Source organism: Schistocerca gregaria, chromosome 3 (genome assembly GCF_023897955.1).
Source record: "Schistocerca gregaria isolate iqSchGreg1 chromosome 3, iqSchGreg1.2, whole genome shotgun sequence".
Classification (NCBI taxonomy): domain Eukaryota; kingdom Metazoa; phylum Arthropoda; class Insecta; order Orthoptera; family Acrididae; genus Schistocerca; species Schistocerca gregaria.
The window spans coordinates 433,199,374-433,220,580 of NC_064922.1; the positions used below are offsets into that span (position 1 = coordinate 433,199,374).

At 42.0% G+C, this 21,207-nt stretch overlaps 1 protein-coding gene across 1 annotated transcript in view; it reads right to left on the reverse strand.

Moving 5' to 3' along the window:
• Nucleotides 1-12,451, reverse strand: part of LOC126354580 (solute carrier family 22 member 6-B-like) — an 82,586-nt gene extending 70,135 nt beyond the window's left edge. Inside the window, exon 1 of the mRNA XM_050004326.1 lies at nucleotides 12,228-12,451. Within this exon, the coding sequence (XP_049860283.1) occupies nucleotides 12,228-12,427 (200 nt within the window). The 5' untranslated portion in view covers nucleotides 12,428-12,451. The remainder of the gene's footprint in view (nucleotides 1-12,227) is intronic.
• Nucleotides 12,452-21,207: the final 8,756 nt, after the last annotated feature.

Here is a 21,207-nt window from a genome sequence, read left to right on the forward strand (position 1 = left end):
TACTCTGATAAACATTGACAGACATGAAGTAAGTCGTAAGTGACTGACAAAAATCATAGGACTGACTGGGGATGAAACCTCCAGGCCTTTGTATTTGTAGTCTGGCACTTTAACACTGGGCCATGATCCTGTGATATAATGCTATAATATGATAATCCTATATGCTGTAGGGTCGGGTTTACTGTTTCAATTCCAATGAAGGCTCTTCGTGACATGGAGTATTGACATTGAATCCAAGAGGATAATTTCTATTTATAGTGTATTTTTTAATTTTTCCATTACTGATGGATATCATGCTGTCATGACCAAGATTTCCTTTAACAATCTGCATCATCTTTTTCTTTCTGTATCATGATCAGATACATTTCCTACTCGTAATGTATTCCTAGAAACTATTGTTCAGTCAATCCAGCTTTTGTACTGACATGTAGTATTGTGTCTACAAATTCCCTTTCAAAATTACAAGTCTTTCCCCTTAATGACTTATTAAAAATAATGTCTTGGATGTATTCAGAAGCTATAGTGGTATATGTTTATTAAACCTGTATCTGATAATCATATTTTCCTGAGTTGACATATTTACTTCACTTAATATTTTGTGATGAGATAGTTGTGATCTTTACCATACGTTTTCCTCTTAGACAGCAGGCTCTGAGTGGTGAAAGTGGTTCTGACAGATGTGTAACAACTTTCTTACATTTCTGAACTAGTTTCATTACATATGTGAACATATGCGAACCATCACAAATGTCAGTACACATCACTAGATGTCTTAGCATAAAAATTTTAAGGCCTACATTTCATAATTCATTTTTGGTATATTTACCTATTGTTGATTTAGTTTCTAACTGTTCACTTTCTCTTCTGCTACACCACTCAATTCTGGATAAAAAAAACGGCAGTCAACTTCTGCTGTATATCCTTCAGACTGTCATAATTATACATTTTGTAAGTAGATACGTCTTTTTTGTTTTAGTTTTTATCTTAAGTTAACATACATATTGCATGTGCAAACTGTAAATATTAAAAATCTGAGGTAAAAAGATGGATCCTTGGTGATTTACTGACCAACCTAAATGGATGTATCTTAAGGCATCAACTGCTGCTGCTACTTTCCAGTGTGTGACCAAGCAGTTGACTAAAATTAAGACACTGGACTCATATTTGGGAGGAGAAGAGATCAAACACATGTCTGGCCATTGTATTGCTGTAATGAAATTCTGGAATGATTCCTTTGGAAAGTGCACGGCCAGTTTCCTTCCATATTCTTTCATAACCCAAGGCTGTGCTCCATTTCTAATTGCCTTTATGTGAACAGGGCATTATAGTCTGTGACTGCTTGGCATTTTGAATCAACGTTAAGTTACTTTACACATCATGAAGCAAATTCTCATGTTTATGCTATCACTGGTTAATGATCAACTTTTATATAATTCACACTTTTAACAAGACAGATCAGCAAACACACTTAACAAGATGTATCAGTAACCTAAGCAAGTGTTAAAATGCATGGTACATGATTCCTGTTTCTATACATTTAATTGTATTCTACTGTAATTTAGTGGCACTGTCTGCAGTGCCCATATGAAAACACACGTAATAGAGTTTTCACAAATTGGTTGAATATAAAGTTATTACATTTAAAGTAGCAACATAAATGGCAACAGTGAAAGTAAGAAATATGTACACAAATTAGGCACTGAAGTTACTATGTGTAATTATTCTTTAATATCCTGAAAATGGTACAAATTTACTGGTTCTATTTGACATACCAGACTTTTGAATATGTCTTCATCTAAGATTTTTACACTAAGCTTCTTGGTTAAATCAGTCTAAAATGCAACTTGCGTGTTGCCTCATAAACACTTAAGCTATTTGAGAATAAATATTGGCAATCAATATTATTATGAAGTTTTGCCAATTCTCCATACCATCTCTTATTTTCCATATATGTAACTGAAATTGGAGGAAAATCCACATAAGCAAATCGCAACAAGCTATTGATTTTTCAATTAAAGAGCTATAAGAATTGTCTGTGGTGGTAATTAAAAGGGAACAAAAGTGAATTTATTTGAAAGTGAGTTAGAGCTTTAATGTCCAGCAACAGGCAGTCTTCTGCAGTAAATCAAGTCCTCTGTTCCTCGACACATGTGGATACCAGCCTACTATGTGAGAAATGATGCATTGTGCAACCATTACTGTAGTCTGAGAGAAAAGTCTGGTACTGACAGCTCAGTACCATCACTCCATTGCCTAGCACATAACGTAGCCAGCTAATGACGGACTGCACTCTAGCATGTAGCAGGAGCCATGTTGCTGCTCTGAAAACCTCAGGTACCAGTGAGTGTCTCATGTGCAACCGGTGCTGTCATTTTTCTTAATGGTTCAGGTCATAGTTTCTCTCATTTTTGTTGTTGTAATTGTTTATTTGCTTCTGTTTCCTTTCAAGCAATGTCCAGTGCAGTGAGTAGTGCCAGCCGAACATGTGGAGTGAAACAGAGGAAAGAAAGTGTGCTACACAGCCAGACCTGCAAATTCTTGTGTTGGGTGAGGACTACATTGCAAAAGAAAAGGAAAAAGCTTAAGAGGATGGCAGCAGCATTGAAAATAAGCATGAACACTGTTTTAACAATAGGAAAAGAACAGTACAATATAGACAGTGGTGATAGAGGCAGAGCAAGGCTGCACACACTGGAGACGAAGCAGCCAAGGAAGAAGCAAGTGACTGCTTTGGACAATTTCCAGAAAGACGTTATTCTTCATCATCAAACAATGGCTATCATAAGCAAAGGAAACATCCCACTGAACTTGTGTCACTCCAGAAAGATCAACTTTTTAAAGGAAGCTTATTTTTGTTATGAACTCTGCTGAAAGACATAGGCTTCAGCTATTCAGTGTTTAACAGACGCAAAATATTGAAAGGACATGAGTCACATGACAGAGCAGATTTCTGTGCATAATCAAGGGTGGAAAATTCGAAAATGTATGTGGATAGATGACATGTGGGTTAACGCTAGCCGTTCATTACATAGAGGCTGGTGTGATGGAATGCCAGATGGGACCAAGGCAGTGCCTGTTGGAAAAGGAGGTCAGATAATTGTTTTACATACAGGTACATTGGATGGTTATGTACCAAACAGCTCATTAATTTTTCTTTCAGGAAAGACAAGTGATTACCACAAAGAGATGAACAGTGTGGTTTTTCAAAATCAGTTCGAAACGCTGATGATGATTGGTTTGTTGGTTCTGGGTATAAAGGGACCAAACTACAGGGTCATCAGTCCCTTTTTCCTGATGCAAGCAAGGCTCAAGGTACAAAAACATTCAACACAACACCTTTTTTTTAAAAAAAAAAAAAATACCCTGAATAGACTGAACAAAAAAATCGAGAAAACATACACCACAAGGAAAAGTAGAAGATGGTATTAAAACCATAGAGCATATGGTCTGGGCAGGGTGATCACAATAACAAAAAGAGGATGAGCCAGCCACTCTGCAGCACATTAAAATGTCCACCCCAAAAAAACAAGGCGAGATGAACACATGTAGGGAAAAGTTAACCACCAAGACAAACAAATGCAAAGAAAGTGCGACAGAGTTCAAATGGAGGGAGGGTGGCGAACTCAGAGAGAAGGCCACCCTTAGATGGTACAATAGAAACCCCCTCACAAATAAAGCATAAAACTAAATCTGTTATTGAGGCATTGTCACCCAGCACCAAAGGTAGGGTGCTGGGAAGGTTAAAAGTCTGCTGCAGAGCAGCTAAGAGTGGACATTCCAGCAAGATGTGGATGACAGTCATATATGAGCTACAGTGAGACCGAGGTGGATCATCGTGACAGAGGAGGTAGCCATGTGTTAGCCACATAAGGCCAATGCATAGCTGGCAGAGAACCACAGAGTCCCTGCGAGAGGCCAGAGTGGAGATCTTCCACACATTTGTAGTCTCAAGGGCATGCAGTTTGTTGTGCATACTGAGATTATACCATACCATCTCCCAAAGCTCAAAAATCTTGTGGTGTAATAATGGTCGCAGGTCAGTTACAGAGATGCCAATCTCCAGAAGCAGTTTCCGTGTAGACTGTTTGGCCAGCCTGTCGGCAAATTCATTTCCTGGGATTCCGACATGGCCTGGGGTCCACACAAACACCAAGGAATGACTGGACCATTTCAGCACATAAATGGACTCCTGGATGGTCCCTACCAAAGGATGGCTGGGGTAACACTGGTCGATAGCTTGTAGGCTGCTCAAAGAGTCAGTACAGAGAAGAAACGACTCACCAGGGCATGAGTGGATGCACACATGAGCACTGGAAATGACTGCCAGCTCTGCAGTGAACACGCTGCAGCTATCTGGAAAGGAGTGCTGTTCAATATGTGCTCCATGAACATACAAGAAGCCAACATGACCATCAGCCACTGAGCCATAAGTGTAAACCACTTCATGGTCCCAGTATATATCAAGAATCAGAGGAAGTGACAGCAGAGAGCCTGGGGGTTAACTGAGTCCTAAGGACCATGTCAAAGGTCCAGTGAAGCTTCAGCCTATGTGTACACCATGGAGGTGTACGTGAATGGACCTTGAGTATAGGTGGTAAAGGCAAGGACTCCACTTCAGACAGAAGAGATCAGTTGCAAACTGCACTCAAAGGCCTGACCTGGGCCTCCAATGCAGGAGATGAACTGCCATGGACGGGAAAAGGAGATGGTAATTCAGATGCTCAGGAGAACTACAAATGTGTGCAACATAACTGGCAAGCAGTTGTGCACGCCTAACCACCAATGAAGGGACCCTGCCTCCACCAGGATGATGGTCACCGGACTTGTCCTAAAAACTCCTGTTGCCAGTCACATGCCACAGTGGTGCTCTGGGTCGAGTAAACAGAATGCTCAGGGTGCCACTGAACCATACACCAGACTCCCAGAGTCATGGTGGGGTTGAACAAGGGCTCTATAGAGCTCTGTAGAGCAATCTGGACCCCAGTTGGTGATGCTCAGGCAGTGGAGGGCATTGAGGTGCTGCCAGCCATCCTGCTTCAGCTGATGAAAATGATGAAGCCACGTCAATTGAGCAGCCAAAACCAGTCCTAAGAATCGATATGTCTCCATTACAGTGAGTGGATCATCATTAAGGTAACATTCTGGTTCCGGATGAACAGTATGATGCCAACAGAAGTGCATGACACACGACTTCACAACTGAAAACTGGAAGCCTGGGCTAGAGCCCATGACTGCTTCTTGTGGATGGCTCCCTGTAGGCACCACTCAGCAACATCGGTACTGGAGGAGCAGTGCAAAATGCAAAAGTCGTCTGCATCCAGAGGAGGTGAGACCAACAGCCCAACAGCTGCTGCTAGACTGTTAATGACCACAAAAAATAGAGATACACTCAATACAGAGCCCTGCGGGACCCCATTCTCCTGGACATGAGGGGGAACTATGGGAGGCACCAACTTGAACAAGGAAAGTACGAAGCAATAGGAAATTTTGGGGAAAGCTTGGGAATGGGCCCTGGAGACCCCTCTCATACAATGTGGCAAGGATATGATGTCGCCAGGTTGTGTCGTAAGCTCTTTGTGAATAAAAAAAGACGGCAACTAGGTGTTGCTGTTTGGATGACAGACTCAAGGGAAACTATATTATCAATGGTAGAGCAACCCTAGAGCCAGCTGCCCTGGCATGGAGCCAGTAGGCCACGCGACTCCAGGACCCAACACAACCGCTGACTTACCATATGTTCTAACAGCTTACAAAGAACATTGGTAAGGCTGATGGGCTGATAGCTATCCACATCAAGTGGGTTTGAGCACTGGAATGATGGTGCTCTCCCACCATTGCGATGGAAAGATGCCATTGCACCAGATCAGGTTGAAGATGATGAGGAGATGTCACTTGTAGTCGGACGAGAAATGTTTGATCTGACTGTGGATCCAATCTGGCTGAGGACCTGTGTTGGGGCAATGTGCAAGGACACTGAGGAGCTGTGTTGGGGCAATGTTCAAGGACACTGAGGAGCTCCCACTCTGTAAATGGTGCACTACAGAGTTCACTGTAATGTTCAGTGAATGAGAGGGCTTTCCTTTCCATCTGCCATTTGAGGGTGCGAAATGCTGGGGGCTAATTCTCTGATGTGGAGGCTCGAGCTTAGTGCTCAGCAAAGTGCTCGGCAATTGCATTTGTGATTTAGATAACAAGCCATTGATGTTAATGCCAGTAACACATGTCAGGGTCTGGTACCCACAAACATGTCTGATCTTTATCCAGACTTTGGAAGGTGATGTATGGCAACCAATGGTCGAGATGTACCTCTCCCAACATGACTGCTTCCATCTTTTTATAAGCTGGCGAATGCAGGCATGCAGCCGTTTAAAAGCTATTATGTGCTCTAGGGAAGGGTGCCGCTTATGTTGCTGTAGAGATTGCTGACACTTTTTAGTGGCCTCAGTGATTTCCAGCGACCACCAAGGTACTGACTTTCACTGGGGGCACCCTACGGAACAAGGGATCATGCTTTCCGCTGCAGACAGGATCATTCTAGTAATCTGCTCAACTACCACATCGATGGTACCATGTGAGAGTGATTCAGTGGTGACAGCAGAGGTGAAAACTTCCCGGTCTGCCTTGTTTGAAGCCCATCTTGGAACACGTATGGGGGAATGGCCCTGAGGGAGTGACAGGAAGATGGGAAAATGGTCACTACCACACAAGTCATTGTGGGCTCTCCTGTGGACAGATAGGAGAAGTCCTGGGCTCCAGAGGGAGAAATCAATGGCTGAGTAAGTGCCATGAGCCACACTGAAATGTGTGGGGGGCCTCAGTATTTAAGAGGCAGAGGTCAAATTGAGACACTGAAGTTTCAACATTCCTACCTCGGCCAGTAAGCACAGTGCCACCCAACAAGGGGTTATCGGCATTAAAATCTCCTGAAAGCAGGAAAGGTTTAGGGAGTTGATAAATCAGTGCAGCCAAGGCGTTCAGTGGACTGCACAATCTGGAGGAAGATATACAGTGCAGATAGTTATTTCCTGTGTCGTCCTTATTTTGACAGCCACAGCTTCAAGAGGGGTTTGAATGGGCACAGTTTCACTGCAAACTGAGTTAAAAGTGCAAACTCCATCTGACACTATTATAGTAGCAGGGTTCTGCACTGCTAGGAACCAGGTGTCCTGGAGAGCAATGCAGAAAGCAGGTGTAAAGCTTAACAGTTGCTGTAGCTCAGCCAGGTGGAGGAAAAAACCACAGCAATTCCACTGGAGAAGGATGTTATTGTGAGGCTAGAAAGGCATGAAGCATGCAAGGAGGCAGGTTACACCTAAGGGTCACCTGCTGCCACCAATTGGGTACTTGTTTCCATTCCTATCGTGGATGAAGCATCAGTGAGATCCAGGTCCTCAGGGGACGCTGAGATCTCCATCCATCCGCAGGTGCAAAATTGGTAGGGAGTGGTGGTGTCAGGGCCACCGGAGGGTCCTTTTTCTTAGCTGACTTATTTGTTTGCTTGTGCTCTCGCTTCTATTCAGGGGCTTGCTGGGAGGACTTCTCTGAAATAGCTCCTGGCAAGGAGGAAGGGCATGAAGCTCTTAATCCAGTAGCTTTTGGCTCCTTCAGTCACTGACGAGAGGCTGCTGAGGCATTAGTGGAGACCTTGGAAGAAAGGGTCCCAAGGGACTCCTCCTGCATGAGAGGAGCCAGAGGAGGCTGTTGCTGGGAGGAGGGGACCAACGTCCACTGCATTTGGGGTGGCCTTGCTCCCAAAGTAGGTACTTTCAGTGCAACGGAAGGAAATTTTCCCCCTACCACCAAGAGGGCACATGTATTCTGGAGGCTTGGAGGGCCCACAGTTCAAAGCACAGAGTGTGGTATGACTGGTACTTGTGATGGTGATGGTAATGGTAATGTGGCTTCAACGTATGTGGACATCAACCGAATGGGGTGTAATCGTACAGATTTACATTTAGCCTCTTTGTAAGTAAGTCAAACGGTCCAAGGTTTTGACTCCATGACAGGAAGATGGGAAAATGGTCACTACCACACAAGTCATTGTGGGCTCTCCTGTGGACAGATAGGAGAAGTCCTGGGCTCCAGAGGGAGAAATCAATGGCTGACTAAGTGCCATGAGCCATGATTTTCTGCTCCTTTTGGAGTACTGTGCAGTCTGGTGAGCAGGGGGAGTGCTGCTCTCCGCAGTTTATACAAATGGGAGGAGGCACACAGAGAGTATCTGGATGCAGTGGATGTCCACAGTCTCAGCATGTGGCGTTGGAAGTGCAGTGTGAAGACTTGCGCAAATTTCCAGCACTTAAAGCACCCCATAGGGGGAGGGATGTATGGTTTAATGTCACAGTGGTAAACCATCATCTTGACCTTTTCCGGCAATGAAGGCAATGGTAGCAAGCCTGTTGTCTTTGGGTCCCCTGTAAATGCGCTGGATGAAGTGAACACCCCACCATTCTAGATTGGCATGGAGCTCAGTGTCAGACTTCCAGAGGTGATCACAATGGAAAATAATCCCCTGGATCATGTTGAGGCTTTTATAGGGAGTGACAGAAACAGGAATATCATTGAGTCGATCACAAGCAAGTAATGCCTGGGATTGGACTGGGGATGCTGTTATAATTGAGACTGCACTGCTTCTCATCTCTGACAGTGCTGACACTTCCTTAAACTTATCCTCAAGGTGTTCAACAGCAAAGGCATGATGGCTGTTGCCAGGAGTCCTGATGCCCAGGAAAACAGGCATCTACTGCTTGGCATACATGGGGAGTTGACAGCTCAGACATCAGCAGCGTGATCCCTGTGTTGTCAGGAGGCTACCACCAAATGGGTACATGAAGGCCGCTTACAAAGGACTGGCTACTGTGCTGGATATTGGGCACAGAGAAATCCAATACTGGCATGGGGCAAAAGAGGACAGGTGACAACAAAAGAAGATGACATACCCCAAAAAGTGTCCTTGCCCAAGAAGTTGAATTGCAGGTGGAGATGCAAAGCCATGACAAGAGATTCAGGAGATTGAATCTAAGGGCACTATGGATAACTCATGCACCATGTAAGGCATCCTTCCCCATACGCCCATGCTCCTGTAGAATTTGGAAAGTGGTAGTTCAAACCATAAAATGGGACCTGAATTTATCTGCCTGAAAACAGTGTGAGACTCCTTTTAGTCACCTCTTAGAACAAGCAGGCATACTTCGGGCCTATTCTAACCCCTGGACTCACAGGAGGTACATTGCCGATGACAAATCTGAAAAGTCCATCAGTGATCGTCAGGGGCAAGGCCCATATCATTCCATTGTTCATGATAGGTCACCAACTTAAACAAAAAATATATTATTCAGTGGCTGGAACAATGACAAGTTACTTGAAATTGTGGCACAAAAGAAATCACAATTTCTGACATATGTAATTCATGAGAATACCAAAAGGCAAGGGCATGAAACTCTTCAGCTTCCTGCATACCATTCTCACTTCAGTGCCACTGAAGGGATATAGACACAAATAAAAAATTAGGTTTTGGCAAACAATAATAATTCATTCTCTCTGAAATTGGAAATAATCTTGTAGCAGCTATCAATCAAGTGACAAGTGAGACATGGGCAAAAATTATGAAGAGTATTGCAAGAGTCATCAGCGGGGCAGTCAAAAACAAAGGCATTATGGAAAAATGTACAGAAAATTGAATTACACAACTGGGAGGGAGCAGTGCTAGTTCAAGCAGTGTTGAAGTGGACTATTTTAAATCACATTCTGACAGTAACAAGAGTGGTGTTTTTCCGTTAGCATAAATACAACACACTCAAGAATGTGAGGAGTGAGCATGCCATCAACCTATCATCATAATGTGAGTTCTGTCTTCAGATTTTAATTGTTAATATACTGTTAAATTATTCAGTCACTCATTGTAAAACCAATTAATATCGCTAATATTTAACAACAGAAAAGAAGAACTGCCTATTTTCAACAATTTGAGGAAATACTTTTCATTTATATTGGGAAGTTTGACCAATAACTATGTTATTTCAGCGTATTAGACACTAAAATTTTCTTTCCAGTTTTTTGAGATTATATACACTATGTGATCAAAAGTATCTGGACATCCCAAAAAAACATATGTTTTTCATATTAGGTACATTGTGCTGCCACCTACTGCCAGGTCTCCACATCAGCAACCTCAGCAGTCATTAGACACTGTGAGACAGCAGAATGGGGCACTCTGAGGAACTCGTGAACTTCGAACGTGGTCAGGTGATTGGGTGTCATTTGTGTCGTACATCTGTATTTGAGATTTCCACACTCCTAAACATCACTAGGTCCAATTTTTCCAATGTGATAGTGAAGTGGAAATGTACAGGGACACATGCAGCATAAAATCATACAGGCCAATCTTGTCTGTTGACTGACAGACTGCCAACAGTTGAAGAGGATCATAATGTATAATAGGAAGACATCTATTCAGACCATCACAAAGGAATTCCAACTGCATCAGGAGCCACTGCAAGTACTATGACAGTTAGGCAGGAGGTGAGAAAACTTGGATTTCATGGTCAAGCCAATGCTCATAAGCCACACATCACACCAGTAAATGCCAAACAACACCTCACTTGGTATAAGGGATGTAAACATTGGACAATTTAACAGTGGAAAAACAATGTGAGGAAGGACAAATCATGGTGCACAATGTGGCAATCCAATGGCAGGTGAACATCATCTTCAGGGTGTTTAGTGCCAACAGTAAAATCCGAAGGTGGTTGTGTTATGGTGTAGTCATGGTTTTCATGGAGGGGGCTTCCACTACTTGTTGTTTTGCATGGCAATATCACAGCACAGGCCTACATTGATGTTTTAAGCACCTTCATACTTCCCACTGGTAAAGAGCAATTCAGGGATGGCGACTGATCCTTCAATTATGATCAAGCACCTGTTCATAATGCTCAGCCTGTGGGAGAGTGGTTACATGACAATAACATCCCTGTAATGGACTCGCCTGAACAGAGTCCTGACCTGAATCCTACAGAACACATTTGCAATGTTTTGGAATGCCGACTTCATGCCAGGCCTCACTGACTGACATCAATACCTCTCCTCAGTGCAGCGATCTGTGAAGAGTGGGCTACCATTCCCCAAGAAACCTTCCAGCACCTGATTGAATGTATGACTGTGAGAGTGGAAGCTGTCATCAAGGCTAAGGGTTGGTCAACACCATATCGAATTCCAGCATTACTGATGGAGGGTGCCTCGAACTTTAAAGAAATTTTCAGCCAGGTTACCGAATACTTTTGATCACATAGTGTACACTACAAGTAGGAACTCTAAATAAATTTATGCATACAAATATGACATGCATGGATGCTTTTCTTTCTGCTGCTAGAGAATGCTTACAAGTAGAGACTGGGCACAGAGTGCTATAAGCAACGTTAGGCAACATTGGCATCTGCCCGCCTCAACTGTCAATACCAATCATTCATCTCACAGACTATAGGGGTAGAATTATTGTCTAGCACAAGCTGTTCCATTTCAGCCATCAGTCTGTGAGCAATTAGGCATCTGTGAGCAACACTGCTGGTGCTAGCCTCTGGGCAAGCCGATGGGCACTGACAAGTGCCTGTGTACTATAGGGCAGCATTGGAAGAAACTGATATAGGGAATATTCTCTCAGAAATAAAACAAACAGAAGGTGTTCATGAATGACTAGTTAAATTTCATTCTCACATCAACCATCACATGATTGATGAGAGAATGAATTTTAAGTATTCAGTCGTGAACATTACGTTCACCCTGATCCCATGATCTCAGCCTTGGGATGATGGGATTGTCTAACAGAATAATTCAATGTGCAATAGAGCTATAACAACCTGTGAATAGTTAAAAGCAAAATGATAAAGACATGAGAGCTTTACCTACCACCCATCTCTCCAAAAATTCCTTTATATTACCAAACTGAATTTCTGTGAGTGCATCTATATTGTTTCCAGTTTCCACTTTCATCCCTGTAATGTACTTATTTTATGTTGATTTCTCAACAGATTTGTTTGGAGAGGTTAGAATTGCAATGAAATTGATTGGCTTCAACAAATCTTGTTTAATGAACACTATGACTGAAGAGTAATTTCAGCTCAATCAAGTATAATAGACAGGTGATATACTATATTTCTTTATGTGCACAACATAAATTTAGTTTTGTCACCTTGATTCAAGAAATTCTGAACATCTAATTCAACATTACTCACCTGTCACCACCATAGAAGAGCAGAACTCCAAATACAATTGAAATGAACAGGCTCACTGAGAATACCATATTTGGATACATATCCTTCTCACACACCCAGTTCTCCTGGGAAGTAACAGTGGCCGAAAACCAAGAGTCATCATAATCCCATCCATGCATACAGGGAACGGTTTCATTTCCCTGCCAGACATCCTTGTACATAAGGCACTTGCTGTATTCCCCATTTTCCCTGGAAATAGAGACTGAGTGATGTCTCTAAACACAAAATGATCTCGCATACAGCTGGAAACACACATTTCATATTTGGTGAATAAATTTGGTAACAGTTGATTGATGGAAAAATTCTTACGCGTTTACATCTGCTTAAATTGCTTGCCAATGGAAGATATGTGAAGCAAGATATCTGTTTTCATAAAATACATTGTACTTACTCTAAGTCACAAAGATTTCAATTTTTCCTTCTTTTATCCTAACACAAAAGAACTGCATGCACATGCCTGTCTCTCCACATTATGCTCAGCCAACAGCCAGCTCTTTTCTGGGATGGGGTGGGGTCAGGTGAGCACAGCTCAGAAAAGTTGTTGTTGTTGTTGCTGGTGGTGGTGGTGGTGGAGGCAGTGGTGGTGGTGGTGGCGGCGGCGGCGGCGTTGGTGGTAGGATCCAGATGGCATGGGTTATGAAGCAGCCATTAAAATCTCACATGTTGTGCTCTGCTGCATATTGTGACATTGGGTTGTCCACCTTGTTTTTGGCAACAGTTTTGAGGTGGCCATTCATTATAGTTGACAACTTGTTAGTTGCTATATCAGTGTAAAATGATATGCAGTGGTTGCAGCAGGGTTGGATATAACATGGCTGCTTTCACAGGTAGCTCAGCTTCTCATAAAGTAGGATAAGCCTGTGATTTGACTGCAGTAACTGGTGCTGAATAGGTGGATTGGGCAGGTCTTGCATCTGGGTCTTCCACAAGGATGTGATACCTGTGGCAGGGGAATGGGGCTGGGACTGGGAGTGACATAAGGATGAATTAGACTGTTGTGGAGTTTGGGTGGATGGCGAAACACTGCTTTGGGAGGGGTTGGATATATCTTGGGTAAGATTTCCTCATTTCAGTGCATGATGATGGATAATCAAAGCCCTGATGAACGACAGTTCAGCCATTGAAGTCCAGGGCGGTATTGGGTAACAAGGGTGGCATTTCTTTGTGGTTGGTTCTTGGGTGGATGTGAGAATCAGCTTTGTGTGAGGACATGGCACAGGAGATCTGTTTGTGAATTACATCTGGAGGGTATTGCCTGTCTTGTGGGGCCTTCAGCATACGGGGTGAGGGAGTTCTCATCACTGCAGATGCACCTACCGCAGTTGGCCAGGCTATATGGGATGGATTTTTTGATGTGGAATGCGTGTCAGCTGTCAAAGTGCAGGTACAGTGGGTGATTTGGGGGTTTGATGTGGACTGAAGTGTTAATGGAGCCACGTGAGAGGAGGAGATTGGCATCTAGGAAAGTGGCATGATGCATGGAGGAGAACCAGGTGAAGCGGATGGGAGAGAAGGTGTTGAGGGTGTGGAGGAATGAGGATAAGGTGTCCTGGCCTTGGATCCCAATTATCAAGATGTCATCAAGACAGAAAGATAACTGAGCTCTGTACCTTTTCTTGGTGTACCTATTGACAGTGTAGCGCTACTTTTATTCTTGGAAGTCAAGTAAAGTTTCCTGATTTATTTATTTTATAACCTTTTATTCTCATCATGCTAAAATTTGTCATGAATAACATAAAGAGGAAGTGATAAAAAAATTTATGTAAGCATTCCAAATCTCATTTTGCACACATTGCTCTGCACACGAACAAAATCTCAGTAACAACATGGTTACACAGTTGACAAAGGCTACATAATATTTACTGTAGACAAAAGAGCAAGAAATTTGAACTGTCTTGCAATAGTAGCAGAAAAACTGGTACCAAGTGTGACATCAGACAGAGGAAATGTGTCATTGATACAAGAAATGCATATTACAAAAATGTATGAAATTATGTTTATACATATATATGAGATCTCCTCTGAAACCAATAGACCAATTTCAATGAAACTTTGTACATGTATCACTTACTGCCTGGAAAGAATTGCTGTGGGGTAACAGCCACTACCTTTCAGAGTGTTCAGAATAAAGTTCCTGAATTTACTGCCCTCCGGGAAGCATGTGGTGCGCAAATTATTCTTGGGACTGAGGCCTGGCTGAACCCTGAAATAGGAAGTTCTGAAATATTTAGTGAGGGTTGGAATGTGTATCAGAAAGAAAGATTAGACACCGTAGGAGGTGGTGTCTTCATTGTAGTTGACAAAAATGTCGTGTCTGCTCAGGTAGGAGTAGAGTGTTATTGTGAAGTTATCTGGATAAGTTTAACAGGGCTAGGAGGAGTAAAGTTAATTGTTGGGTGTTATTACCAGCCACAAGGTTCCACCGTGACAGTTCTAGAATCTTTCAAAGGGAGTCTACACTCTGTATCACAGAAGTACCTGGATCACACTATATTAGTCGGAGGCGACTTCTACGTAACTAGTATAGAGTGGGATGTCTATCGATTCATTATAGGTGGTACAGACAAGCAGTCATGTGAATTACTTTTGAATACCTTATTTGAAAACTGTCTTGAGCAGCCAAATCGACAGCCAACACGTAATGGAAATATTTTAGATCTGGTAGCCAGACCAGACCTCATCGGCGGTGTCAGTGTTGAGACAGGGATCAGTGATCATTACAACTATTACAATAGTTAAAAAGTTGGTCAAGAAGGCTAGGAGAGTATTCTTACTAGAAAGAGCACTTAAGCAGTTGTTAGCATCCCACTTAGTAAATGAATCAACTTCATTTACTTCCTGTATGATGGACATGGAAGAATTATGGGCAAATTTTAAACACATTGTAAATCACGCATTGTAGAAGTATGTGCCAAAAAAGTGGGTTACAGATGGAAAAGACCCACCATGGTTTAACAGCGCAATTTGGAGAATGCTCAGGAAGCAAAGGCAGTTGCACTCACGGTACAAGAAATATCGGGAGAATGAGGACAGGTAAAAGTTAGTAGAGATTCATGCTACTGTAAAAAGAGCAATGCGTGAAGCATACAACCACTACCACCATCATACCTTAGCAAAAGATCTTGCCAAAAACCCAAGGAAATTCTGGTCTTACGTAAAATCGGGTCGAAGGCTTCCATCTAGTCACTCACTGATCAGTCTGGCCTGGCAATGGAAGACAGCAAAACGAAAGCTGAAATTTTAAATTTAGCATTTGAGAAATCTTTCACGCAGGAGGACCATACAAACCTACCACCGTTTGAGTCCCTTACACATTCCCGTATGGAGGGCATAGTGATAGACATCCCTGGGGTTGTGAAGCAGCTGAATGGCTTGAAAATAAATAAATCGCCAGGTCCTGATGGGATTCCAATTTGGTTTTACAGAGAGTACTCTACTGCATTGACTCCATACTCAGCTTGCATTTATCGTGAATCTCTTGCCCAACGTAAAGTCCTGAGCAACTGGAAAAAAGCACAAGTGACCCCTGTATATAAGAAGGATAGAAGGACAGATCCTCAAAATTACAGACCAACATCCTTAACATCGGTTTGTGGCAGGATTCTTGAACATATTCTCAGTTTGAATGTAATGAATTTCCTTGAGATGGAGAAGTTGCTGTCCATCCAGCAGCACAGCTTTAGAAAGCATTGCTCCTGTGAAACGCAACTCGTCCTTTTTTTCACATGATATCTTGCAAACAATGGATGAAGGGTATCAGACGGATGCCATATTCCTTGACTTCTGGAAAGCATTTGACTTGGTGCCCCACTGCAGACTCCTAACTAAGGTACCAGCATATGGAATTGGTTCCCAAATATGTGAGTGGCTCGAAGACTTCTTAAGTAATAGAACCCAATACATTGTCCTCGATGGTGAGTGTTCATCAGAGGTGAGGGTGCCATCTGGAGTGCCCCAGGGAAGTGTGGTAGGTCCGCTGTTGTTTTCTATCTACATAAATGATCTATTGGATAGGGTGGATAGCAATATGTGGCTGATTGCTGATGATGCTGTGGTGTACGGGAAGGTGTCATCGTTGAGTGACTGTAGGAGGATACTAGATGACTTGGACAGGATTTGCGATTGGTGAACAGAATATATACAGGGTGTCCCAGTTATCTTGTCAACCCAAAATATCTCTGGATCAATAACAGCTATTGGAAAATGACTTGCACCGGTATCAATGTAGGTCTGGGGCCCATGAATGTACATATTTGGAAACATTCTAAAACGATAGCATATTTTTTTTTACCACAAACTTATGTTTTTTTAAATGGACCTCCTGTATTTTTTCTTCAGCAATCCATAGCATGACAAAGCGCATTCACAATGGTGTTGATTGCATTGCAATATTCCCGTTACATCCCGAGATATTGAGATGCGAAGTTGACGCTTGAAACACCCAACATGTGCTGCTAGCGCTTGTCCTGAGGCTCAGGCGTGGACCCCATGCTGCCTGTAATTGCGATGTGATTGACATGTGTAATCACACCTCCATATTTATCAAGAGGGACACTTACTTGTCAATCACATCGCAGTTACGGGCAGCATGGGGTTCACGCCAGAGCCTCAGGAATTGCGCTAGCAGCGCATGTCTTGGTGTTTCAAGCGTCAACTACGCATCTCAATATCTCGGGATGTAATGGGAATATTGCGATGCAATCAATGCCATTGTGTATGTGCTTTATCATACTATGGATTGCTGAAGAAAAAATATAAGAGGTCCATTTAAAAAAAAAAAAAACATAAGTGTTTGGTAAAATATACATATGCTTTCGCTTTAGAATGTTTCCAAATATGTACATTCATGGGCCCCAGCCTTAAACTGATACCGGTGAAAGTCGTTTTCTAATAGCTGTTATTGTTCCAGAGACATTTTGGGTGGACAAGATAGCTGGGACACCCTGTATATTAATGCAGATGAATAGGATAAAGAATCCCATAATATTTGAATACTCCATTAGTAGTGTAGCATTTGACACAGTCATGTCGATTAAATATTTGGGCGTAACATTGCAGAGCAATATGAAGTGGGACAAGCATGTAATGGCAGTTGTGGGGAAGGCGGATAGTCGTCTTCGGTTCATTGGTAGAATTTTGGGAAGATGTGGCTCACCTGTGAAGGAGATCACTTATAAAACACTAATACGACCTATTCTTGCGTACTGCTCGAGTGTTTGGGATCCCTATCAGGTTGGGTTGAGGGAGGATATAGAAGCAATTCAGAGGCAGGCTGCTACATTTGTTACTAGTAGGTTTGATCATCATGTGAGTGTTACAGAAATGCTTCAGGAACTCGGATGGAAGTCTCTGGAGAAAAGGAGACGTTCTTTTCATGAATCGCTACTGAGGAAATTTAGAGAACCAACATTTGAGACTGACTTCAGTACAATTTTACTATCGCCAACTTATATTTCGCAGAAAGACCACAAAGATAAGATAAGAGAGATCAGGGCTCATACAGAGGTATATAGGCAGTCATTTTTCCCTCGTTCTGTTTGGGAGTGGAACAGGGAGAGAAGATGCTAGTTGTGGTATGAGGTACCGTCCGCCATGCACCGTATGGTGGATTGCGGAGTGTAGATGTAAATATCAAAGGACAGTGTGTGTGTGGGGGGGGGGGGGGGGTGAAAAAGTAGTTTATGCCATTAAAAACAAATATTCATTTTATTCATACAGGATTTGAGAACAAGAGCACTTAGAGACTTGCAAGAAAATTTACACATAACTTCAAATCATGAAAAAAAATTTTTCAGTTACAACAACCATGAAATTTTGAAGGGAAACAAGTTTATCACTTAGTACATTTCCACTGTTCATTTTCACATCAGATATGAAATTTTGCACACAGTGTTGCTGTATACTACTGAATGTACCTGCAGAATTACACCAATGTGCAACATATATGGTAGAATCTTGCTACTCCAACCATTTCTTGCACATGCAGGTGCCAGATTAGAAGAAATGACAGAGACAGAGTGTCTGAAATTCGTTTTAGAAACATATGGGATGTACCTTATGGAATCAAAAAAGATACATGCATTTTTTGAAAAAAGATTTGTCCATGAGTGTGTACACAATGGTGCCCACACCCATTGTAAGGGGGGAGGGGTGTTGGTATCTCCCCCTCTAGCTCTTGGGAAAAGGAAAAAACACATTGTAGTGAGGTCTTCTTCTTTTAAGAAAATAATTTGAATGTTGGCATTATGCATGTTTTTAACAGGATCAGACCTGGCACTTTTTGTGCATACTTTCAGGTCATGCTTTATTATGCAACCACTTTATGAACATTACACTGGTACTTCATGTATCTGGTTGCTGTATAATGTACTCAAGGGAGATGTCTGCAACTTCAGCACTGGCAGTGTATGAGAACTTCATTATCTCTCCTCCTATTTCCTCTTCTTTGTCACTTTTATCAGTACTTTGGAAGGTACTAATAGGAATGTGGTGCCCTGCTGACTGCAATGCAGATGCCTGCTGCACTAGATTTCTTGGTTGAGGATCCATGGGCCATACAGCCCAATTGAGGTGGACCCACGGCTTCGCAACTGTGCATAAATATGTTGAATCTGGTGGCCAGCCGAGTGCAGTAAACTCATTCTGCTGCTCTCCAAACAATGCATGCACACTTTAAATTGTGTGTGTGTAGCACTGTCCTGATTGTAGATTCCATAGTGTCAATGAAAAAGAAGTTGCATGTACAGATGGACATGGGCCCCAAGGATAGGTGCATACTTGTGCTGACCAACTCAGCCTTGCAGAATGACATCACCCAGAAAATACCACAAAACCATTATCTACACCATAATGTTTGTACATGTACAGCAGCACGAGTAGGAAGTGCAGGGAAGGTAAAACAGAATGGCTACATAAAAAATGTGAAGAAATTGAAAACAACATTGTCAGAAGCACTGACTCAACATATAGGAAATATCCAAACAACTTGCAGTGAAATTAAAAGCAAGGGTCGTAACATTGAGAGTGCAACGGTAATTCCACTGCCAAATGCAGAGGTGACAGTGGAAAGTTTTAAAGAGTAAATGAAGGCCTCTCTGAGGAAGGGGGTGGGACAGATTTGTCTGATGTGATAGAAAAAGAAGAAGAAGAAACAGGAGTATATTTAAAAGAGGTAGGGGGATCCAGTATTAAAATCAGAATTTAAAAGAACTTTGAAGGACTTAAGATCAAATAATGCAGAAGAGATAGATAACGTTCCCTCAGAATTTCTAAAATAATTTGGGGAAGTGGCATAGAATTTATTTGTCTAGCAACATACCATCTGACGTCGGAAAAATATCATCCACACAACTCCGAAGACTGCAAGAGCTGACAAGTACAAGAATTATCGCACAATCAGCATAACAGTTCATGCAGGAGGACATTGAAAGTAGACTAACACTGGCAATAAGGGCATTCATGGTGAAAAGAGATCTACTAGTATCAAAATAGGCTTTAATTTGAGAAAGAAATTTCTTAGAATGAACATTTGGAGCACAGCATTGTATGGTTGTGAAACATTGACTGTGGGGAAACCAGAACACAGGCAAATCTTAACATTTGAGACATGATGCTACATATAAATGTTGAAAATTAGGTGGATTCATAAGGTAAGGAATAAGGAGATTCAGCACAGAATTGGAGAGGAAAGGAGTATGTGGAAAACACTAACAAGAAGGACATCTGTTAAGACATCAGGGAATAACATCCATAGAACTAGAGGGAGCTGAAGAGGATAAAAATGTAGGAAGACAGAGACTGGAATAAGTCTAGCAAATAACGGAGGACATAGGTTGCAAGTGCTACTCGGAGATGAAGAGGTTAGCACAGGAGAGGAATTCATGGCAGGTCACACCATACCAGTCAGAAGACTGATGACCAAAAAATATTTCATGGGAATAACTGTTGGAATGTATAAGTTTCTTTTCTGTGGCAAACTTGTCTCTAAAATTTCTTCTTCTCTGGGAGTTACGAGCTACCATTACAAGTAACCTGAAAGTTGATAACCATGTCCCAGACTCCAGAAAGTCACAGAAGACTATGATATTCCCAGAGAGGACAGATATTAGATGGGAACAAGTATTTTCATTCCTCTATGGAAATAACTGCCGAACATCCAGGGGTTCAACACAGTTTATTTCGAATTAACTTCCCAATGAGGTAGAGATTTGAAACCTTCAACATAGCTGAGATGCAAATGACAATGCAATATCAACGCACTTTCTTGTCTGGTATCTGGGAGAGGGGAAGTGTGTGTACTACTGCTATTCCTCCCTTCCTGAAACAGGAAGGGAGGAATATTTCATGGTAGTGACGATTGCTGGTAATCCTTCGTGTGACCTCTGATCTCTCTAATTTTTACCTTTGTGGTCTTTTTGTGATACAGTATATATGTAGGAGGAAGCAATATGTTGGTTGACTTAACTGATGAGAAACTGAAATAAAACAAATTTATCAAATGTCTCTGCTGTAATGCTAGCAATATGTTTGACATCGACTGAAAAATTTCATATGTGTTAGATTAAAATACAGAAAGTAATTACTTAAATAAAAAGTTGTTAATGTAACATTTTTAGTGTACTGAAAGGTACAAAATAATTTCTCCTTGCCCCATGCAGAATCATAACATTGTACTGATAGTCCAAAAAATCAATGTTCATGAATTTTGAATAGCTGTGACACTACTCGCAAAATCTGAAATGATAAATATGGGCACATGCAATAAACAATAGTAGTGAACTATAAGGGGGTATGTTTGTGTTATTGCCCTGGATGATAATTAGACGAAATATTTCTCAGGATTTGTAAGTGGTGAGTCCTTGAGGTAATGGCAATACACGAACAGCGAGAAGTAAGTTTAAACAGTGTTATTAACAAAGGCTGATTATAAAACACGCACACT